Raw genomic sequence first — 22,818 nt, 5'->3', positions numbered from 1 at the left:
GTATATTTGAAATTCCTTTGTTTTTTTTTTTTTTTTTTTTTTTTAGTACTATAGTTTTTCCATTGTATAATTTTATGGACAAGTGTTATACAGTTTATTCCATTATACAGCAAAATGGTCACAGATTGATCAGGTCTAGGTTCTGCACACGTACAAGACAAGGCATACACGGTAACAAAATTCATGTTTTTCGTAATCTCAGAGTGGAGCAAATCATAGCAGAGCAGTCTGTAAGAGGGCAACTGAACCTAGTTCAAGTGGAGACTGGAGGAGGGACATTGTGGTGCTGGGTAGAAACCTAAGAATGACAGAAATGGCTAGTTTTAGATCATGAAGTACTATGGAATTGCAGTACTTTTAATAATATTTTACTGTTCTTCATGTATGGGCTTTGACTTGCTGTAACCTCAGTCTGAACCAGATTGTCACTGCAGTCTCGCATCACATTCACATGGCTACTTATATTCATATTACACCTAAAAAGCTGTATCTGCTTTGAATCCAAGTTGCTGTACATACCAGATAAAACGCATCTGTCATTTTACCATCTAAAATTATACTTCATAATCACTTTAAAACAAAATGAAGCTGAAATGAGCAGTCATAATAACCTCGCCATAACATTAAAAATAATTAGCAGATGTTTACACAGTTTAGCTGCTCTTGTACATGCCACAGATTGACAGGCCAGACATACTGTGTATTTTGTATGTGCATGACTGTGTGTTCTCGCCTTGATCCTGATAGCAATAGGAGCAACCCACCACAGTACTGATGGGAGTCTTTGCCATGGCTTCAACACTATGAATAAACATTTCAACAAATGGATGACACACAGTTATCAGTAAACAAAACATGCTACACACATATTAGCTACATGATTAAAACAAACATCCACATTTGTGAAGCTATTTTACAAGGAAGGATCAGCAGGTTAACATTCTCCCTTTAAAAATGTTATGAGATACCTTAAACCAGCAGTTCCAAAATGGTGTGCTGCGGCCCGCTGGTTTGCCGTGAGGCAGGTGCAGGTGTGCTGTGGGATTTTGTGACAACCATACAATGATACAAAAAGTTATGAATGAATTTTTAATTTACTGTATCAGTACTTTCTATGTCCTCATTTCCCAATTCAGTAGCAGAGACACTTTGAACTGTAACACACTCTGTCTGTCTGTTTTGCAGCTGTATCAGACAACCTTGAAGACTCACTGGCCAAGTCAGCTAAGGCAACGCTGCAGGCCATAGGAGCTCAGGAGGCAGCCCTGCAGGCTATCATAAGGCACACGTACAAACTGAAGGAGGCTATGGAAGCAGAGGTTATTATCAGTTGACTTTTTTATTTTCAATAACAGAACATAATTAAAATGGTAATGTGTGAAGTTATAGTGAACTCAGAAGTATCCAAACCCCTTCACTTTTTAGACACTTGGTGGTGTAAACTTAATTTAAAATTGATAAAATGTGTTTGTGTGTGGAATGTGTAGCTTGGTGTGTAGAAGTGACAATTTATTTTGGTTAACAATTAGATAAACTGCAAAAAGTGAAGTGTCTGAATACTTTCTGAAGCCACTGTAGTAAAAATGTGAGGTGAGTTAGACTTGTCACAATCATAGGTTGTCATTTGTCACTTTTGATTAGTGGCCAAAAGTTAGGAGGGTGGCTTTTATGTAATTTAAGCCTGTCTGAAGGCAGATGCACCAGAGACAGTAGAAGTAGAGTACAAACACAAGTGGCGTACTACTGAGGAACTCTTTTTGAGACTGTGATAGTGAATTATGATTTACATCCAAGACATTTTTGGTTCAGTTTCTGTCTGCATCTTTTTGTTAATCTACATAAACTGAAACCAGCACTTAGTTCTTTGAAAAGTAGACCAGTGTGGGCTGGTCCAACCATGCAGTGAATGGAGGGGCAGTGTGAGGTTCACCAGGGTTCAGATAAGGCCTGTGTTCCCATTGACTGTATATATGATGGACATGAGGTCACCACTTCCCTCGACTAGCCAAAAATACTGCCAAAATATGGTGAATATGGCCGCTGCCATCTTGCTTTTTTAAAACCAGATTCTCTTCAGTAGCAACCAGAAGCAGAGTGACAGCATCAGATGGCCAATCAGAGCTGTCAAATCAACCAAAATACACCCTTTTTTGTATCATAAAATAACTTCTTAAAAACAAAATTATTGGCACTTTCTTTGACTTTCATTGGGCAGTACAGTTGTTTTGCAGTAGAGTGATTATAGTTCTTATTACTGTAAGTTCAGGTTCCACCTCAGGAGAAGTCAGCCCAATGGAAGGATCTGCAAGCTGCTCTTGCTGATAGAACCTGTGCTGTGAATGATGCTAGAACTGCTCTGTTGAAAGCCAAGTAAGACATATCTAAGCACACACACACACACACACGTTCACACATCATGTAATAAGGATTTTTTTCATAACTGGCTTTTTATGGAGCCACCGAATGTGCATATTTACATCCTTTCAGTGCTGATGTACCCTGGCTTTACTCTGTATTAACAGTCAACCTAACATGTGAGCAAGCATTATATCAGGTAAATTATTTGGGTGCACCAATGCGTGTCAGTTTTGACACTCTTGTAAGCAAAGCTTAGTCTAGAACTCATTCAGCGGGTACCTTCCCATTTGTGGCTGGTGCCGATTGTCGCTGGTGTTTGTTAAAATGTTAAACTGTAAGTCTGCAGTGGACGGCAACTAATGTTAATTCCAAAGCCTCATACTGTACACATTACCAAGGCCAGGCTGTGGAGGAAAGGGGTGTGAGTGCTGGACTGACCTGCCTGCAATCCCGACCTGTCCCAAACAGAAAGTGTGTGGCACTTTTTGAAATGCAAATTGCATCAACAAAGACCCAGGACTGTTGGGCACCTTAAAACTTGAAGAATGGGACAAAATGACACCTGGCACACTTAATCACTTGGTGTCCTCACTCCCTAAATGGCATTTAAGTGCTGTGAAAGAATGGCAGCATCACGCCATGGTAAATGCTTTACTGTCCCAACTTCTGTTAGGATGTGTTGCAGGCATCAGAACTGAATGAGTAGTTGTTAAGCCAGCACCTGTTCCCTCCCTCTCATAAGCTTTTGTGAAGCAACTGTAAGAAAAACTGGGAACTGATAACCTGGGAGGCGTTCAATTCTGATGGTATGGACTGATCTGAACTGCTTCGTAAGTGGAACCAGTTCTCGATTCCCATCCATATCATTTTGTATACCACACTGAACATGGACAAAGAAAAGTAATAAAGAGAATTGTCTGAGGATATAAGGAAGAAAATATTTGGCCAGCAAAGCCCAGAACAAAGCAAGAAAACCCCATCCTCAAGCAATTTGATATCTTGTGAGCACAGCTGCTAATATTATTAGTCTTATTAAGAAGGTTAGGTTCATGGTTCCATTGCCAATCATTCTGGACTTGGCTGTATGAGGAAAATTGAACCCAGAATAAAAGATTACCAAAGCCTTGTGAACAGAAACACACTGAGTGTCACACAGCCTTGTCTCATCATCACAGATTAACTTTCAGATCTTACAGCCATTTTCTTATCAAACCCCAGTAACTCCTCCTGTGTCTCTCTCTTGTAGTGAAACCTTGGACAGTCTCAAGTCAGTGATTCACAAATCTAAAGGGCTGAAGGTTACTGGGATTCGCCCACTCATTTTAGCAGCAGAGGAGAATCTCCATAACATGGTGGTTGACTTGGACAGAGTGGTCACTAAGGTAATGACATTGTTTGTCAAATAGGGTTTAAACCAGATCCTTAAATGCCACAACACTTTTCCAGATGAGAAATTAGGTTGTTGTAGTCCACAGTATCGAATGCAGCACTCAAATCTAGAAGCACCAAAATAAGTCGGCAGAGTGAGTTTATAGGGCTGCACCTTTAACCGCTAAGCTGCATTAACCAATAACCACAACTAAAACAATTGTTCATTATAGCTGCTATTTACCTCAGAATCAGCGTTATTGGCCAGGTGTGTGGGACACACGAGGAATTTGACTCTAGTACAGCGGCTCTCAATGTTTATGTATATATTAGCTATTTTACCTGTTACCCTCAGTTCTTTTATTGTGTATTTTATTCAAGTTGGGCTCAGGTTCAATATTATCTGACTGTCAAACTGTAATGAACCTGTTAAGATGGATTGATTTCTTTCTTGTCAGTGATAAGTAAGCAGTAACTAGGGATTGTCTGTCTTATTTCATCCATGTGGTTTTGTGTATGTTGCATGATTGTGTGTTAGCTGTATTGTTTATGTATGTGTGCTAATAATCTTATGTGCCACTGTATGCACCATGTGTGCCCAAGCCAATTTTCACCTCATCGACAATAAAGCATATTTTATTTTTTGTTTAGGTAAAGTCTGCAGAGACAGAGGCTAAGATAGTCTCCCAGTACGGTGAATTGGTTAATGAAGCTAAACAACAGTTCCAGAGAGAAGTAAGCAGCCTTACTCCAGAGATCCAAGCCAACTGGAAGGGGCTCAGTAAGAAAACAAACACACACACACTTGTACATTTGTCTTTCTATAGTTGTGAGGACACTACTGGACATAATGCATTTCCTAGCAGCACCTTACCAAATCATCACAACTACATGCCTTACCCCAACCCTAATACCCAATCTAAACCATTAATTGTAAAACCAAGCTGTAACCCTCAAACAGCTCTTTGAAGTTAGAATTGGCCAAAAAGTCCTCACAAAGAAGGTAATGATCTAAAATCTGTCCACACAACCATAGAAAAAACCCCACTCACAATGACACTTTTAGATGGTTAGCAATATTGAGGGTGACGAAAAAGACTTGGCATTTGACACAATGTTCCAGACTAAAATGGAGCTGAGGATACTGAAGTTAAATGTCATAGACTCCTAGCTGAAATACAGTAGATGCTCAATTGCATTCTTATTGTTATTTACACATAGGAATTAATATGCCATGGGCTAGATGTGCCAGCTGCAAACTATAACATCCCTGGTTAGAAATAACTCATTTTCTAGTGATACCTCCACTACACAATCTGTTTTCTGTACTGCTGAGATTGTTGAATTGGAACAGACTTGTGCTTTTCCTTAATTAAGACCTGAAATGGAATTCATTAGTTAAGAGGTATATTTGCAAAAGAATCTTTTGTCTTTTTGTGTTAGCTGGTAAACTGTCAGCAGATGACCTGAACGCCCTGATCGCTCATGCACACCGTCGTATTGACCAGCTGAACCGAGAGCTGGCTGAGCAGAGAGTCAGAGAACAGGTGCATATTGAATCAGCCCTGGAGCAACAGAAACTGGAGGACCAGAAAGCCATGGAAAAAGCTGTTAACACTGCCTTGCTCCACATCAAGGAAGAAGGCCGGCTTGACCAGGAGAGAAAGGTATGGAGGGGATAGAGGATAGTTCAGGGTTTGATGACTTTAATTTTAATTTGGTGCCACTAAGATTTACCAGTGCTATGCTACTTATGTAATATTTCCTGGCTATTGAGGCCAGAAAGTGACTAGGACTGGAGCCAATGTCCAGTTTATCAGTTAATTAATAACTAAATGTTTGTGTGTAGCTGTCTGAGTTGAGGGAAGTGATGGAAGCAGAGATGAGAACTCAGCTCCGGCGTCAGGCAGCTGCTCACACAGACCACATCCGAGATGTTCTCAAGGTCCAGGAGCAGGAGCTGACAGCTGAAGCTGAGCAGGTCTCCACACTGCCTGACATCATACACACGTGACATTAGCATATCAGAGCCTGCAAATAAGTGAATTATGTATATGACTGATCTATTGAATGTCAGATATTTTGAGTATTGGCTGTACTGTGTCTGTGCTACACACTGTTAAATATACTGGACATTTATAGAAAATGCTTTGTCATATCCTTAGTATTCTTGCTTTTTTTTGATTGCATACTACTTCAATGAAACATATTCGTGCACACTAAGTCACAAGTCTATATAGCCAGGACAGGTGAGTAGATTCAATTAGTTTGCTACCTGTAACTTCCACCCTATTTGCTTGTTATGGTGCATGTCTGATAACTGCAAATGTTCCATCAAAGCTCTACTGTGGATTGTGTTCAGGTCCTGAGCAGTAAGATGTTGGAACAGGAGACCCGCTACCGTCAGCTGAGTCAGGAACAGCTGGATAACTTTACTCTGGATATGAACTCTGCCTACGCAAGACTGAAGGGAATGGAGGAGGCAATAGATGGTAAGATGTACACACACGATTGTATGTCTGTATTTTTAGGACACTCATTTCCATAATTCATTCCTTAGTCCCTTACTCTTAACCATCACAACAAAATACCTAATCTAACCCCAAGTTTTAGCCTAATCTAAGCCTAATTTTAACTTTAACACAAACAGTCCTTTAAAGAGCCCACGGGATGCTCATTTCCAGGCAGTTAATTTTTAATCTTGGGTACCTTGAGATTAGCTTTGCACCCATCATAACTCCAAATAGTCTGTAGTTATTTCAGAACGATAAAACCCAGTATCATAAGGAGAGTCTCCTTGCGAAAATGAGAGAATAGTTTGCAATTGCGCACAACTCCTGTTGCCAGTCAGGAAGCCAGGACAAATCACAAACTAACTAACTTGAACAATTAAGCTATGTTTTCGACACTGACAATACCTCAGATCCTATCTGGCATGTTTGAGCCAGAATATGTAAGCGGACAGTATGACGAACTGCAACTTGAGAAAACCTGACAAAGAATGTTTTAGGAGACGAGGTGACTGAATAGGCTAAGAGGTCGTAATTTGGTGGTTTAAAAAAAGACAGCGCAGCAGTAACCTTATACAGCTGTTAAACCTCTGCTCTTCCCCCTCGGTGGGTTTTAATGTAGCAGAATTGTCAATATTTTTTGTGATTAAAATCTAGCAATAGTTTTATAGCCACCACAACAACATAAATACAGGGTTATGATAGCAGCTGTGTGATAAAATCACATTTTGACTGAGTTTTCACAAAGAAGTTATCTTTTCATTGTAGTAGCATACTGAACATTACTATTTCAGTAACTTATGGTGCTGTGTTAACCATGTTTAATAATAGATTTTTGACTAGATATGGGAAACCCAGTGTAATAGATCATAATTATTTTAGCGCCACCGTCAGGGTACTGCAAACATAATGCGGTGGAAAAGTATAACACTTTACTCAATGTTCGGTGCTGGAATTACTTGTTTTGATCCTTTTAGAGTGTATGGACTTGGGGCAGAATAAGAGCTTTGAAAAGCACTGCATGTACTCTAAGGTGATGGTGGTGCTTTCTGAAACTGTGTCATCTCATTCCTGTCTTTTTGACTATAGACCATGTTGTAGCAGAGGAGGAGGCCCGTAAAGCTCACCGGCTCTGGCTCTCTGTGGAGGCTCTTAACTACAGTCTAAAGACTGCTGACATTAATTTGCCAACTGTGCCTCTAGAGAGCGCTGCTCAGGCTGTGCAGGAGAGCTGCCATGGCAATGACTTTGCTTTGGCTCTGGCATCAGCTCTTCCAGAAGAATCCCTAAAGCGGGGTGTGTACAGCGAGGCCTCTCTGCGTGCCCGCTTCAACTCCCTACGATCGATAGCCCGACAGGTTGCCCTCATTGATGAATCACGCAACTCCTTGTACCAGTATTTCTTGTCCTATCTTCAAGCTGCATTACTCTTTGAAGCTAAACAGAAAGCCCCTCCTGCCCAACTGAGCAGTGAGGATCTAGACCCATTTCAGCTTCTGTCATATGCTAGTTACTGCTTAGAGCATGGTGATCTGGAGTTGGCAGCTAAACTGGTTAACCAGCTGAGAGGAGAGGCCAGGAGAGTGGTAGAAGACTGGCTGACTGAAGCCAGACTCACACTGGAAACCAGGCAGATCGTCAGTTTGTTGTCTGCTTATGCAAATGCTGTGGGGTTAGGAACCACCCAGGCTCCGTAGGCTGCTTTCTCATTTAACCGGACAACCCTTAAAGGAACACTCCACCAAGCATCTCTCTTTTGGGTATCAACTAGTAGCCAACAGTAAATGTGAAAGCCAGCTCAGAAGTTGTAGTGTGCATCTTCATGGAGGAAAGCAGCTGCTGGCAGCGTGGACTAACAACAGCAAGGGGGATGGTGTCTGATATACAGAGATTTTCAGTGGTGTATTTCTTTAAGTTAACTGAACATAACCAAATGATAAGATGCGACATACGTTTATTTGTTTTAAAGCACTAAATCACTGTAGATGATTTGTGAAATGTAATTGATGCTTCCTCTCAATCTAGTCTTGTCAATTCAGGCCCGCAGGTTTGGTCCAGCTCTTTATTTCTGGATCATTTATTTTTTTTGGTGTATTATGGAAAATTAATCCTATAATTGAATATATAATGTCATGCTGCATTTTAGTTTTGTCAATATTGCACATGTGACAATAAAAACGAACAAGAGTGCTGTCTGTTAAATCTCTTCATTCCTCCCACACAGATGTTTAAACTACATGTCTTCATTCTATAACTTTTGGCTCTCCCAACATATTTAAAAAAAAATGCACCTGAGGCGTGAGGAGCAAGTAGCGGGCGTAGCCTCATCACTACACAATGTGTGACGTGGAGGGTCAGAGGACAAGGAGGACACTGACTCGCACTGTAGCATGGACAGACTCAAGACCACCTTAAGAAGCTTATGTCAATTTTCCTCTCAACAATATCAGAGGATAAACCATTCCATGATGTTGTACAGGATCAGGTAAATAAAGCCGACAATGGGAAGATTAAAAATGTTTTACATTCACATGATACCAATCAGCCAGCACACAGCTTGCCTGACCTGTAGTTGCTATAGGTACATGTATTGGACACTGAAAAACGGTTCAATTCGTGTTTACTAGTAAGCTGTAGGTATGCTGGGTAACCATAAGAATCAAACTTCCCGGCACTAATGAAAAGTAAATGTACTTACTTTTTTCACCATTAAAAAAGAGTGAAGAAGATGCCAAACAGAAAGCTGAGGAGAAACTGAAGAAAGCAGCAGCAAAAAACAGTTCCAGTTCCAATGGATGAGAAAGGTGAGCCACTCTAAGATTGATAGGGTGCAAAAAAGGCTAAGCCATTTTTAATTTTAGTTTAAATAGTAAGGGACATTTGTGTCTTCTACAATATTTTGTATCATGAAGGCCCTATTGGATTTGATTAACTTCTCCAGTAAACAGCTAGACGAAGACAGAAATAAAATACCATTACTATATGTCTCAAATTCAAATTGTTAATATGAAAAACAGTCTGTTTACGTCTACCAGGAAGATAATGAGAGGTACAATTAATAATTATAATAGTGGAAAAATGCTAATTAGCTCTGTACTGATAGATGCCCCTCCTTTAAATTTGAGCCACTGCCCCTGAGAAACTCTGCACATCCCTGACTTTGTCAGTGTGTTCCTGCCCTGCCTGTACAGGATCCTGTCCCCACTTCTGTAGGCCTCCTCTTTGGCACGACGAAGCTGTTTCAGTTTTACTGTGAACCGGGGCTGCTTGTTGTTTTATGTGCAAAAGGTCTTGGTGGGCACAGACGCGTCCTTACAAAAGCTGATGTATGATGTCACAGTGTCAGTGAGTTCAGTCCAGGTCTGTAGACGCAGCCTCAAAAACACTGCAGTCTGTAGCCATGACTTGGCCTGTAGCCATGACTTGGCCTGGTTTTTCCATCCCTTCACTGTTCTGACCACAGGCTTTGCAGCTTTAAGTTTCTGCCTGTATAGATTGGGGTTGAGATGAATACTACTACTCTACTTTTGGCTGTTCCCGTTAGGGGTCGCCCACAGTCAATCCAATTTGCATGAGTAATTTGGCACAGTTTTACGCCGGATGACCCGGGGTTGAGATGGATAGGCGTCTTTTATTACAGTGTAGCAGTGGTACAGTGTGTTTTTATGTGGGACACCTAGGGGGATATTTTCTAGACCAAATTACAGTCAGGTGTGGAAAGTATTGCAGCACTGCAATTTTTTTTTAAATTTATTATTGTATTTACCAGCACTGATGAGCACCGCTGCAGCATTGTTTATCTGAACACACCTCTGCTTCGGATCTGCTGCCCGAAGGAAACATTTCAGAACTTAAATTACTAAGTCTCCTCCCAGTAAAATCATCTTGTATTTCGTTCAGTAACTGAAGCATGGTTTGACCTGAAAGCCTGTAAAAGTCCCTCACATTCTCCTCTGGCCAGTGATGGGATTTACAAACACCCTCTCCCTCCTCGAACATGTTCTTAACTCTGGAGAGGTCTCAGATGACTAACAGATGCCACACTGACAGCTGGGCCACAAATGTTACACTTGCTTTCTCCTGACATTAAATTTCAGCCACACTACCCTCAGTAACAGCCGTGATAAATCACGTCTGTTTGTATCAATTTCCATTCTATTTTCCCAAATATGCCTATTACTACAATAAAAGTTGACAAAAGCCATAGTCTCTATTAATGTATATAGAATTGTACCCACAGCCAACTAATATACCAAGTTCTTAAAGGTCACATTAACTTGTAACTACATTACTGAGTTTAATGGCTGTCACTGCATATACATATAGTAACATACATTTTAAACAAAAAACCCTCTGCATTACTATGTTTATCCACTCACACACTGGCATGCTAAGGAGCTAATGGTAGCTTACCTATTGAGTGACGTTGCGTGAAGGCCATGACTTGAGTGACCTAATGTGTGGCGACCTAATTTGACCCTACCGCAGCTTGACCCTATTGAGGTCAGTTGCCTACATATCTAGTCCTGTTTCTTTTCCCCACATGCCTGGTACTGTTTGGTTATCCTAAGACTGTTTTCTCTCCACTTTGCTTGCCTGCTGCTTCTTTTCAGGGATTATTAAGGGCATGCTATGCTCTGGAGAATTTATAGAGACTTTGTGTTACACCATTTCCTTTAGTATTAATGCTTATGGATTTGGTTTGTAAATGACTGCATCACAAGTTATCAGTCTCCATTGTTTAGCTACCCATTGTGTTCTGGATATTTATATATTCCCTGTTGCCTGCCAGAGCCCTTTACTCACCCGAGCTGTGTCTGGTGCTAAACTTACGTGTTATCTGCCAGCGTGTATTGCCCTCTTGAGTTGTGCCTAGTCGATATATTTACTTGTGGTTCTCTTATGTTGTTCAATTGTGTTTAGTCTTGCCTGTTTATCAGTGAGGAGTCTGTAGCTACTCGCCTGATAAGAGTATTTATGTTTGTCACCCTGTCAATGTCTTCCTGACCAGGGGTGACTGTGGTTCAGTGGGTAGAGTGGTCATCTCCCAACCAGAGGGTTGGAGGTTTGAATCACGGTGCCTGCAGTCCACATGTCGAAGTGTCCACTGAACCCCAAGTTGCGCCCGATGGTTAGAGCCATCGGTGTGAGTGGGCGCTGCAGATGGCTGCCTCGGTTCTGTACTGGAGACACATTCTTTGTGTGTGTAACATGTGTCTTCTACAATATTTTGTATCATGAAGGCCCTATTGGATTTGATTAACTTCTCCAGTAAACAGCTAGACGAAGACAGAAATAAAATACCATTACTATATGTCTCAAATTCAAATTGTTAATATGAAAAACAGTCTGTTTACGTCTACCAGGAAGATAATGAGAGGTACAATTAATAATTATAATAGTGGAAAAATGCTAATTAGCTCTGTACTGATAGATGCCCCTCCTTTAAATTTGAGCCACTGCCCCTGAGAAACTCTGCACATCCCTGACTTTGTCAGTGTGTTCCTGCCCTGCCTGTACAGGATCCTGTCCCCACTTCTGTAGGCCTCCTCTTTGGCACGACGAAGCTGTTTCAGTTTTACTGTGAACCGGGGCTGCTTGTTGTTTTATGTGCAAAAGGTCTTGGTGGGCACAGACGCGTCCTTACAAAAGCTGATGTATGATGTCACAGTGTCAGTGAGTTCAGTCCAGGTCTGTAGACGCAGCCTCAAAAACACTGCAGTCTGTAGCCATGACTTGGCCTGTAGCCATGACTTGGCCTGGTTTTTCCATCCCTTCACTGTTCTGACCACAGGCTTTGCAGCTTTAAGTTTCTGCCTGTATAGATTGGGGTTGAGATGAATACTACTACTCTACTTTTGGCTGTTCCCGTTAGGGGTCGCCCACAGTCAATCCAATTTGCATGAGTAATTTGGCACAGTTTTACGCCGGATGACCCGGGGTTGAGATGGATAGGCGTCTTTTATTACAGTGTAGCAGTGGTACAGTGTGTTTTTATGTGGGACACCTAGGGGGATATTTTCTAGACCAAATTACAGTCAGGTGTGGAAAGTATTGCAGCACTGCAATTTTTTTTTAAATTTATTATTGTATTTACCAGCACTGATGAGCACCGCTGCAGCATTGTTTATCTGAACACACCTCTGCTTCGGATCTGCTGCCTGAAGGAAACATTTCAGAACTTAAATTATGTAGTCTCCTCCCAGTAAAATCATCTTGTATTTCGTTCAGTAACTGAAGCATGGTTTGACCTGAAAGCCTGTAAAAGTCCCTCACATTCTCCTCTGGCCAGTGATGGGATTTACAAACACCCTCTCCCTCCTCGAACATGTTCTTAACTCTGGAGAGGTCTCAGATGACTAACAGATGCCACACTGACAGCTGGGCCACAAATGTTACACTTGCTTTCTCCTGACATTAAATTTCAGCCACACTACCCTCAGTAACAGCCGTGATAAATCACGTCTGTTTGTATCAATTTCCATTCTATTTTCCCAAATATGCCTATTACTACAATAAAAGTTGACAAAAGCCATAGTCTTTATTAATGTATATAGAATTGTACCCACAGCCAACTAATATACCAAGTTCTTAAAGGTCACATTAACTTGTAACTACATTACTGAGTTTAATGGCTGTCACTGCATATACATATAGTAACATACATTTTAAACAAAAAACCCTCTGCATTACTATGTTTATCCACTCACACACTGGCATGCTAAGGAGCTAATGGTAGCTTACCTATTGAGTGACGTTGCGTGAAGGCCATGACTTGAGTGACCTAATGTGTGGCGACCTAATTTGACCCTACCGCAGCTTGACCCTATTGAGGTCAGTTGCCTACATATCTAGTCCTGTTTCTTTTCCCCACATGCCTGGTACTGTTTGGTTATCCTAAGACTGTTTTCTCTCCACTTTGCTTGCCTGCTGCTTCTTTTCAGGGATTATTAAGGGCATGCTATGCTCTGGAGAATTTATAGAGACTTTGTGTTACACCATTTCCTTTAGTATTAATGCTTATGGATTTGGTTTGTAAATGACTGCATCACAAGTTATCAGTCTCCATTGTTTAGCTACCCATTGTGTTCTGGATATTTATATATTCCCTGTTGCCTGCCAGAGCCCTTTACTCACCCGAGCTGTGTCTGGTGCTAAACTTACGTGTTATCTGCCAGCGTGTATTGCCCTCTTGAGTTGTGCCTAGTCGATATATTTACTTGTGGTTCTCTTATGTTGTTCAATTGTGTTTAGTCTTGCCTGTTTATCAGTGAGGAGTCTGTAGCTACTCGCCTGATAAGAGTATTTATGTTTGTCACCCTGTCAATGTCTTCCTGACCAGGGGTGACTGTGGTTCAGTGGGTAGAGTGGTCATCTCCCAACCAGAGGGTTGGAGGTTTGAATCACGGTGCCTGCAGTCCACATGTCGAAGTGTCCACTGAACCCCAAGTTGCGCCCGATGGTTAGAGCCATCGGTGTGAGTTGGCGCTGCAGATGGCTGCCTCGGTTCTGTACTGGAGACACATTCTTTGTGTGTGTAACATGCTTGGCCAATTAAAGGTGATTATTATTAACAGTATTTCTGTATAATATTAAATCATATTACACCAACTAGTCCATGACTGCATCTGGGCTCTAAGACTAAAATCTTCAGCCTGTTTAGTGTGCAAAGGGACATACCCTGAAGTTATTATGATATCTGAAATCCTGGAATTCCTAATTAATTTCAACTTAAACCGTGGTGCCAAGGCCACATGCATACCGATAGTTTAAAAAAATACAACAAGCTTTATTATTATTATTATTATACATCTGCCAAGGGCAGGGGTTATGCTTTTGGCAGTTTTTTTCACAGCATAACTCCAAAAGTAATGAATGGATTTTGGTGACATTTTTTTGGAGTGTTAGGGTATGGCCCACGTACCAATTGATAACATTTTGGTGCTGATCTGCATCATAATTTGGATACAGGAATACTGTGAGTGCTGGAAAGGCTGCTGACTGTATATGAGCCCCCTTGTGACCAAAGTGCGTGGCTGACTCAGCTGATTTAATCAGCAGAGGGCAGTAATACGCCATTACAGAGTCTGTCTAACCAAAGAAGAAGACGAATGGGACTCATAACCATCATGGTGTCTCTGCGGTAGTGTAAATAAACTATGGAGAGCCCGGAGTTAGGTTTTACTTTGGCCTACATTGTGTTTTCTCTCTGCTTCGTGTTTACGCCCAACGAGTTCCGTTCGGCCGGTTTAACCATCCAGAACCTGTTTTCGTCATGGCTTGGAAGCGAGGATCTGGGTTTCATCCAGTACCACGTCAGACGGACCAGTGTTACCGTGCTGGTCCACTCCGCTCTGCCTTTAGGTAAAACTTGACACACAGCCTATGAGATATGTATCTCCCACCTTACTTTTTACCTGTAGTCCATGCCCCTCCCCTGCGACCTGTATAATGTCCGTGTCCCCCCTCAGATAACGTTTCCCTTCCGCCGGACCAGACTCCACCTGGCCTAAGGTGCAGCCTGCTCCGCGGTGTGGCCAAAAGCAGGAGCAGGCAGGAAATGGCCTGGACAGGGCTGTAAACATAACTCGCATAGCTAACAGCTGTTCACAAAGTTGAGAATTATACAGCGTTTTACTGTCATTAAACTCTGTTACTATCCTCATCGCACCCATACACTTCACTACACTTTCACTACAATGTTCAGTTCTCATAGTTTTAGTTAAAACTCTGGCTGAACAAGCTGAAGTTGTTTAACAGACCTGAGACCAGAGACCTGACAGAAGAGCATCCCAATAGTCTGTTCTGCTGGCAATAAAAGCATAAGTACGTTTTTCAAAGTCAGCCTTGTGTAAATGTTGCGATATGCAGGAAAAAAATCCATTGGAGTAGAAAATAAAATGTTTTTCTTTAGGACTATTGTGTCTCCATGGATCAATTAAGCTTAGTCCTTTAATCATATTATTTACTGCCCTTGACTTTCTGGTGTCTTGTCTATTATCTGATGGTAACCTACAGTATCTAACTCAGCATTCTGGACAGCTTTACATTCACCTCCTATCATACCATTTCCATGAAATATTCAAAATGTACATTATCATATCTCCTATGTGGCCAATGACCATTGTTCATCTCCTCTTACTTTGGGGCATGTTTGTGCCTTTATTTATTCAAGGCAGTCACAGAGAGGCAGACAGGAAATGGGAGACAGAGGAAAAGACCTGTGAAAAAGGTTGGCGGCCAGGCCAGACTCAAACCGCCAATGTTGTGTGCACACTGTGCCTGGGTGCACCACATCGTAGCCATTCAGCTATTTGGACATCTCTCCTCTTATTATGTATGAAAACATTGTCAGAAATAAATGGTATTGACTTATTAATCAGTATAGCAGCTCCTCCTTTTTGACCATATGAGGCATGAAGTACCAGGTTCACCCAATCTCTATTTCATTTTTTATATTTGTCCTCTACTAAATGAGTTTCCTATATTAAAGCAATTGAGCATAAATGTTTTTTTTTTACTGAGTCAATATTTTCTTTATTTTAATAGGATTTTTAAGCCATGGACATTGTAAGACACTGAAATTAATTTATTCATTTTTAGCCCACATAGAACAAAATATCATTACTATATCTGGGATCATCCTTCACCTTACAGCACCTCAATTGAACTAAAAAAAAATCTATGGAAAACGTGGCATAGTCAAAAAACTTCAACAAATGCATCTCTTCTCATGGTCTAAACAAAAAAAATAAAAAAGAGGGAAGAGGAAAAGAAAAAATGATTAAAGTACTTCCAGCTCACAGAAAACAAGAAAAACAACAAAGAGATGCGGCAAATGGCTTTTTCTGGCTTGGCAGTTCTGTCTCCCGTGTCACTCCGCCTCTCTTCCATTTTGGTTGTTCGCTGCTCCAGCGAGCTAAAGACGTTTCAGTATCATTAGCCACCTCCATGTGTTCCTACCTCAGTGTCTGTGTTTAGCCCAGAATGGTGACTTCTTGTTCGCCTTCATCTTGTCTGTCCAGTGGCGTGTATAATGTTGTTTGGCATATAGTGTCTTTTTTTGATTCTGTGCTTGTGTATGGGTCAGGATTGTGTAGGTGATGTAGGATTGTGTGCCTCCCATAAGGCTGTAATGGATGGTGTATGTTTCTGATGGGGTCATTTGGTGCCGTTGTTCATATAATATGCTTAGCTTATGTCCATGTTGTCATTCATCTGTCCAGGTTACTACATGGGGATGTGTATTGCTGCTCCAGAGAAGAAGCTGGGATTCATTCATCAGGTCAGCCTGTCTGTGCATTTATGAACACACTTAGTATCGCTCTCTGCGTACTGGACATATTTTACACTCCATCACATTAACTATTTAATTTTGTAATGATGTTGTTATTGAGATTTATAACGGAAATGCACAGCCACACACCCTAGGCAGGTACAGGAAACCAGATTCAGTGAAGGAAAAATGGAGTCCCTATACAGTAAATTCAGGAGTGTAGTAGAGGGGGACATTGGAAGTACCCAAGACCTCAACATGGAAAGAACCCTCAAAAATTCTAGAGTAAGTTAATTGTTACTGCTGGCTAACAGATTGTTGTTACTGCTGGCTAACAGATTGTTGTATCTAAAACAGTATTAGAGCCTGTCAGTGGCATATTCTCATATTGGAAGTGCTTGGTGTACAAACAACGCACAGAGGAGCCTACAGAAACACCTTCACCCTAGGCAGGTACAGGAAACCAGATTCAGTGAAGGAAAAATGGAGTCCCTATACAGTAAATTCAGGAGTGTAGTAGAGGGGGACATTGGAAGTACCCAAGACCTCAACATGGAAAGAACCCTCAAAAATTCTAGAGTAAGTTAATTGTTACTGCTGGCTAACAGATTGTTGTTACTGCTGGCTAACAGATTGTTGTATCTAAAACAGTATTAGAGCCTGTCAGTGGCATATTCTCATATTGGAAGTGCTTGGTGTACAAACAACGCACAGAGGAGCCTACAGAAACACCTTGGAGTAGGGAAACTATATCAAATGTCTGACAAATGGTACACAGTGAGGGAATTACTGGCTACACATGAAATACATGTGTACGTACAGTGTATCCAACCCGTGGTAAAACAAAGCAAATACTGTCACAAAGTATCTACATTTCAAAAAGAACTGTATGTTTAGTAGGACTGATGTAACCCTTCTGTTTGGAGAAGTACAAATACTGCACTTCATTTTTAGTTGGAGGTTTGTAAATAAAATGTAAACATTTAATACAATGTTTTACTTTTATTACAATTTAGTTTTTTACTAAAGAAACATTACAAAAATGTCTGTGTATGCTGTCAATTACAGTTCTTATGAAGAAAGAAAATCGAAATCAGCCAAAATCTGAATCAGCAGGTCAGACAAAAAAACAAAAAAAATAAATAAATCAGACATTGGAGTCAGACAAGAAAATTACAATCAGTGCATCTGCAGTTAAGGTCTACATGTCTCAGCTGCGTTGTCCTGTGTTTCACCAGGTGGATGGATTGTGGAGAGCATTTCTCCTCCTCTCTCTCTGCCTCCATTTGGCCAGCTGGGCACTTGTCATCTACTGGTCCCACAGTCACTGGTGCAGTCATCCAATCAGCTGGACCCTGCAGGTCCACATACAGCCTCCGCACTCCAGCTGGGGCGCTGTGGCCTCCAGCATCAACAGAGAGTTCAGACGCATAGATAAGTTTGCTACAGGGGCACCAGGAGCCAGAGTTATTGTTACTGACAGTTGGGTATTAAAGGTGGGTAAAAACTGTTTTGTCCGCATTCACATTGTTTTCTGCCCAATCCACAGCCTATGTGCCCTGTATGGCCTGATCTCTCTGTTTTATGGCCATAATCACTTTAAAATTGAATTTATATTCAGCATGACGGCTTTATAAACTTCCATTCCTATTGTGTACACTAGGGGGTTATTTACTAAACCCACAGTGTTTCAGTTTAGTGCCATATTTACCAACACTGGGGATATAAATGAGCATAGCAGCAACAGTGTTAATTTGAAGACATGGTGGCTTATAAGGACCTGCTGCCTGCATTGCAACATGTTGACAGAGAGAGAGCATAGAAGAAAGTGCAAGTTTACATTCAATATAGTTAAAGAAACCAACAAACATATTTTGTAATTGCAGTCACACAACTTTCTGCTAGTTATATCTGAAGCATGGTGTGACCTGAAAATCTGTAAAGGTCCCTCACATTCACCTCTTTGTTCTTGACTTCGGGTCCCAAATTACTAACAGCTGCCACATTGACAGCAGTGCTGCAGATTTTATGCCTGCTTTCTCTTGACGTTAAATTTTAGCTCCAGTTCTGTCTGCTGGTGTGATTCATCAAGCGCTGAGGATATCTGTATAAATTTTTATTCTCTCCTCTCTTATTTTGTGTCCCTGAATGGAAACCCCTTAAAATACATATTGTGTGAGATCATTTCAAAGGTGCCGCTTTTGCTTTTCCCCCAGTGCAAAGCCTTTTGCAGCTCATTAGTAAAAATTAACACAATTTCACTCTTTAGCACCAAAAATGAGCTGCAGAACCTAGGTAAATTTTATAGATGTTTCCTGACAAAGTCTAATCTAGCCTTTCTGTTCTTGGGTGCTAAGAGTGGTTTGCACCTTGAGGTAAACCGTGGTGCCTTTTGATTGTAGGCTAACAATATATGCCTCACTGATAGGTTTATTTTGTTTTCTAAGCCTTATGCATGCAGACATGCAGTAGTTCAGAGGTGCCATTAGCAGCTCCCAATGTCTACCGGAGTTTGGAAAAGTTCACATTTCCCAAGATGAGGCACTCCATGTCAGAAGGATGCTCTGTTCACTTTATTTGGCTCTGTATACATAGGAGATAAACATTTTCTCTGATGACGCTGATCCAGAGCAGACTATGATCCAAGATGACTGACAGTTGCCTTCAACTTGACTTGAGAGTGACTCTTTAGTCAAGGCCAAGCATCACTTTTCAAGTTAGGAATATTTACTGCTGATTAAATTTAAGAGATATCATCATGCTGCAGATACAAGTGCAAAACCTGGTCATTAAGGGTATCCTCACACGAGGCACAGTTGCCTCGTACTATGCCTGACTACAATTGTCCCCTCTCCGCACTCATCCGCTGGCCTGCACTGACACTGCACTTGAAGCAGTATGGGCTGGAGCTTACGTCAGCATGATTAAGCTGAAGGGAAGCGCTCTGACACATATACTGTGTGTGTACTGTATATAATATGTTTTATTCATCTACATGTCTGGCCCTGTTTGTCTATCTCCAGGTGACCACCTATCATGTCTACATGGCCTTACAGAGTGAATGTCATGTGACAGTAACAGAATCCAGACAGCACCAGCTGAATCCAGACTCGACCTCTCCCACACAGATCTTGACCTTGAGAGTGAACAGCATCAACCCTGCTGTCAAATCCTTTGATATCAGGTGTGTGTTTTTAGAAGCTCAAGACCAAAACTGTGGCCTGCTCTTTGTATGTGGATTAACAGGTTAGCCAGATATTATCGACAATTTGACATGAGCCTCGATCCAAAGGCTTGCTGAACTTATTAGTGGCATGTCTGTAATCTCAAACCTAATCGGCAGCAGGTTTATTCAGTGTAAACAAGACTTCTCATATTTAAATGAAGTTTAACTCAGTACAGGATGCAGTGATGTGTTAATGGTTTTAAATAGGTGATAAATCCTAATGCATTGTGATAGAATCCAGCTGATGACAATATTGTGCTGGTGCATTCATAAATAACAGGTCACCATGGTCAAGAACTGGTAAACACGTAGCAGCAACCAGTCTTTTCCTGGTTTCTAGACAAAAGCAGCTCTATACTAAATAGTAGTAGTACAGTAGTGTAGTAGTCTATATTAAAATCCTAACTTCAGTCTGAGCTTCTTTACCAGGTTTTCAACATGTTTGTCCCTCAGTGATGTTCCAGGTGGAAACATTCAGGGTCAGTGTGGAGAGTAGAGAAGTGACAATGACCAAGACCTATTCTCACATACACAGGGGATGCATCACTGTTGTTTTATGAAAAGCAGGTTTTCCTTAAAAATGATACACTGAGCACAGGACACATTTTTCATACTGAAACTCTTGGTTTCCCATTTTCTTAAGGTTCTGTTGTTCTGTCGTCTTACAGGATACAAAAGCCTTTTTATTGATGTTTCTTTTCTCATCCCTTTGTTTGCAGATTTTGTAATGAGGTAATCCAAAAGTAACAAAGCAATAAAGTTATGCAACTTTGATATTGTGATACTTGGATTAAGTTATTGAAAACAGGTAATTTGTAATTGTATTCGAATACAATTTTAAAGTGACCATCCTGACCCTGTTCTGCTGGTGTCCAGCCTGCCAGCATTGAGGGGCAGCTTTCTAGTGCTCAGAGTGAGTGACGCCACTTTATGCTGCACTGCAAGCTGCAAAGACCTAGATTGATTTCCATGGCGATGAGATCAGCGATATGTGTGTGCATTTCACTGGTAGAAAGGTCTCAAAATGAATTAGCTTGTCCCAGGAAGGAAAGCTGTTAGTTTAGTGACATATAAAGACAGGGCCCTGGTTTTGAGCTATCAGGACAAAACAACATACACCAAATTAAAAAAAAAAATCTAATCACATTTTCACTGTTTCCAGGCTCAACTCAACAGAGTTTGCAGAGTTCAGCGAGAAGCTCAATTCTCCCATAAGAACCTCTGCCAATGTAGTGATCTACCAAACAATCAGTGAGCTCTTCCTGGAAACGTTTAGTGCTCAAGTGGACCTCAATCAGCCATACATACTCCCCAGTGGACAGGTGCGTTACTCTTTATGCAACTGCTGTGCTAAAAAAGTCATCTGCTCATAATAAAAATTGATCTGATCAATGGTCTCTCTCCATACACAGGAGATAGAATCCTGTATCGGCTGCATGCAGGTTCCTGCAAACACAAAGCTGGTCAGACTCTGCTGCACACAAAGTGAGAGAGAGAGAGAGCGTGTGGTTGTGTGTGTATAGTTGAGTGGGCAACTTGTAGTTGAAAATCATTGTGTGAGGACATGTTGGCCAGTCCTCACACATTCTAAAGGCTGTTTGAGGGTTAAGGTGGGGAGCTGGGGAATGCATTAAGTCACTGAGAGTCCTCACAATTATAAGAAGGTGTGTGTGTCTGTGTCAGTTTGTTAATGTAACTGCTGTGTGTTACAGCTGATAACGACTCAGACTGTCAGCAGTGTTTCTGCAGACCCATGTGGTGTCTGTCCTGTTTGGGTCGATGGTTCGCCAGCCGCCAAGACCAGCAAAGACCTGAGACCTGGTTGTCCAGCAGAGTTCCCTGCCCCACCTGTAGAGCCAAATTCTGTATCCTGGACATCTGTGTGGTCCGCTGACAAGACAGATACGAGCCTACTTTTTCATCTTGAAATGATGAGTAGGACATCAGCCAGCAAAGCTCTAGAACAGAAAGTAGACAGGACTGGATCGAACTCAGTTATGTGCCTGAATATTCTGTGCTTTCAGTAATGAGTGATCTCTTACAAACTTAGTTTTGAATCTCAGCATACTGTAAAGTGCAATTAATGTGACATTTTGGAAGATATTGCTTTACTCAGTCCGGTAAGACAGTTTCACTTAAGTCTGCCCAGCTGTTTATTCCTTCAGAACATGATGTTTTTTATTATTTTGCAAAAGCATAATTGATTTTGTTCTCAATTAGTTTTCTTTGTAGGAACTCTTTTGTTTCCATAAACACTGAATACATAAAAGTAGCCTCTAACCATATAAACTATGGTAGGAAATTTGCTCAAGTCAAAACCAAATGGTAGCAGGGGGTAGAAATATGCTGCTGGTAGATGAGCACATAAGGGAAAACATACAGTAAAAGGGCAATTGTAAATAGAATCAATGTCATCTTTTTTTTCCTTGTCATTCACTTCCACTGTCAGGACAGGAAGTGCCACCAAAATAAAATACAAAAGACGACATCTCGCCTCCACTGTTGAGGCAAAGGCAAGAACTTCAAACATTTCTCCCATTTATTAGCACTGCTTAAAACTACAAACACTACAAAAAACTGACAATATGTGATCAGAGATACTTATTTTAATTACATCTGCATGTAATTAAGGTAATAATTACACAGTAGATAACAATGATGGAAGAAGTACTCAAATCTTTTTACTTATGGAACAAGTATTACAAAAGTATTAGCGTAAGAATACTCAACATAGGCTACCAAAAGTAAAAGTACTTGTGCAAAATAAAATTCATGTATATTATTGGATCATAACTGCATTAATATGTGAATGATTTGTTGCAGCTGGTAAACGCAGAGCCAATTCTACTTTGCTGCTTTTGCCTCTGAAATGTAATGAAGAGAAAGTATACAAGTTACAAAAAAATCAAAATACTCAAGAACAAATTCTTCTACTTAGATACAGTACTTGAGTAAATGTTCTTCGTTACTTTCCACTACTGCCAAATAAGTGGCCAATATAGAAAAGTTGTTGGCCTACTTTATTTCAACTATACACAATGCCAGCAGCCACAGAGTGCAGCAATATTTAATTCAAACCA

General features: G+C 41.0%; 2 protein-coding genes across 2 annotated transcripts in view; both read left to right on the top strand.

Annotated features, from left to right (window-relative positions):
- The window catches only part of immt (inner membrane protein, mitochondrial (mitofilin)), a 16,147-nt gene extending 7,724 nt beyond the window's left edge, over positions 1-8,423 (top strand). Inside the window, exons 7-14 of the mRNA XM_020595567.1 lie at positions 1,186-1,319; positions 2,267-2,370; positions 3,605-3,740; positions 4,378-4,507; positions 5,170-5,393; positions 5,576-5,707; positions 6,089-6,218; positions 7,326-8,423. Coding sequence (XP_020451223.1) covers positions 1,186-1,319; positions 2,267-2,370; positions 3,605-3,740; positions 4,378-4,507; positions 5,170-5,393; positions 5,576-5,707; positions 6,089-6,218; positions 7,326-7,933 — 1,598 coding nt within the window. The 3' untranslated portion in view covers positions 7,934-8,423. The remainder of the gene's footprint in view (positions 1-1,185; positions 1,320-2,266; positions 2,371-3,604; positions 3,741-4,377; positions 4,508-5,169; positions 5,394-5,575; positions 5,708-6,088; positions 6,219-7,325) is intronic.
- Positions 8,424-14,323: 5,900 nt separating this feature from the next.
- On the top strand, positions 14,324-22,812 carry tmem129 (transmembrane protein 129, E3 ubiquitin protein ligase). Its single transcript, XM_020595367.1, has 7 exons — positions 14,324-14,600; positions 16,463-16,521; positions 17,751-18,008; positions 19,536-19,696; positions 20,901-21,060; positions 21,151-21,223; positions 21,451-22,812. The coding sequence occupies exons 1-7, from the start codon at positions 14,396-14,398 to the stop codon at positions 21,630-21,632; spliced, it is 1,098 nt and encodes a 365-aa protein (XP_020451023.1). The 5' UTR covers positions 14,324-14,395; the 3' UTR covers positions 21,633-22,812.
- The last annotated feature ends 6 nt before the right edge of the window (positions 22,813-22,818 follow it).

This window comes from Monopterus albus, unplaced genomic scaffold (assembly GCF_001952655.1).
Source record: "Monopterus albus unplaced genomic scaffold, M_albus_1.0 scaffold27.1, whole genome shotgun sequence".
In the NCBI taxonomy this organism is placed as follows: domain Eukaryota; kingdom Metazoa; phylum Chordata; class Actinopteri; order Synbranchiformes; family Synbranchidae; genus Monopterus; species Monopterus albus.
This window is presented reverse-complemented; position numbering and strand designations above follow the sequence as displayed.

What these genes read in the sequence shown, in the direction of transcription:
- tmem129 (XM_020595367.1), top strand. Translation starts at nt 14,396, where the DNA reads ATGGAGAGCCCGGAGTTAGGTTTTACTTTGGCCTACATTGTGTTTTCT. An exon ending in CCACTCCGCTCTGCCTTTAG is followed by an intron (nt 14,601 to 16,462) that starts GTAAAACTTGAC and finishes TCATCTGTCCAG; the next exon opens with GTTACTACATGGGGATGTGT. An exon ending in AGCTGGGATTCATTCATCAG is followed by an intron (nt 16,522 to 17,750) that starts GTCAGCCTGTCT and finishes GTGTTTCACCAG; the next exon opens with GTGGATGGATTGTGGAGAGC.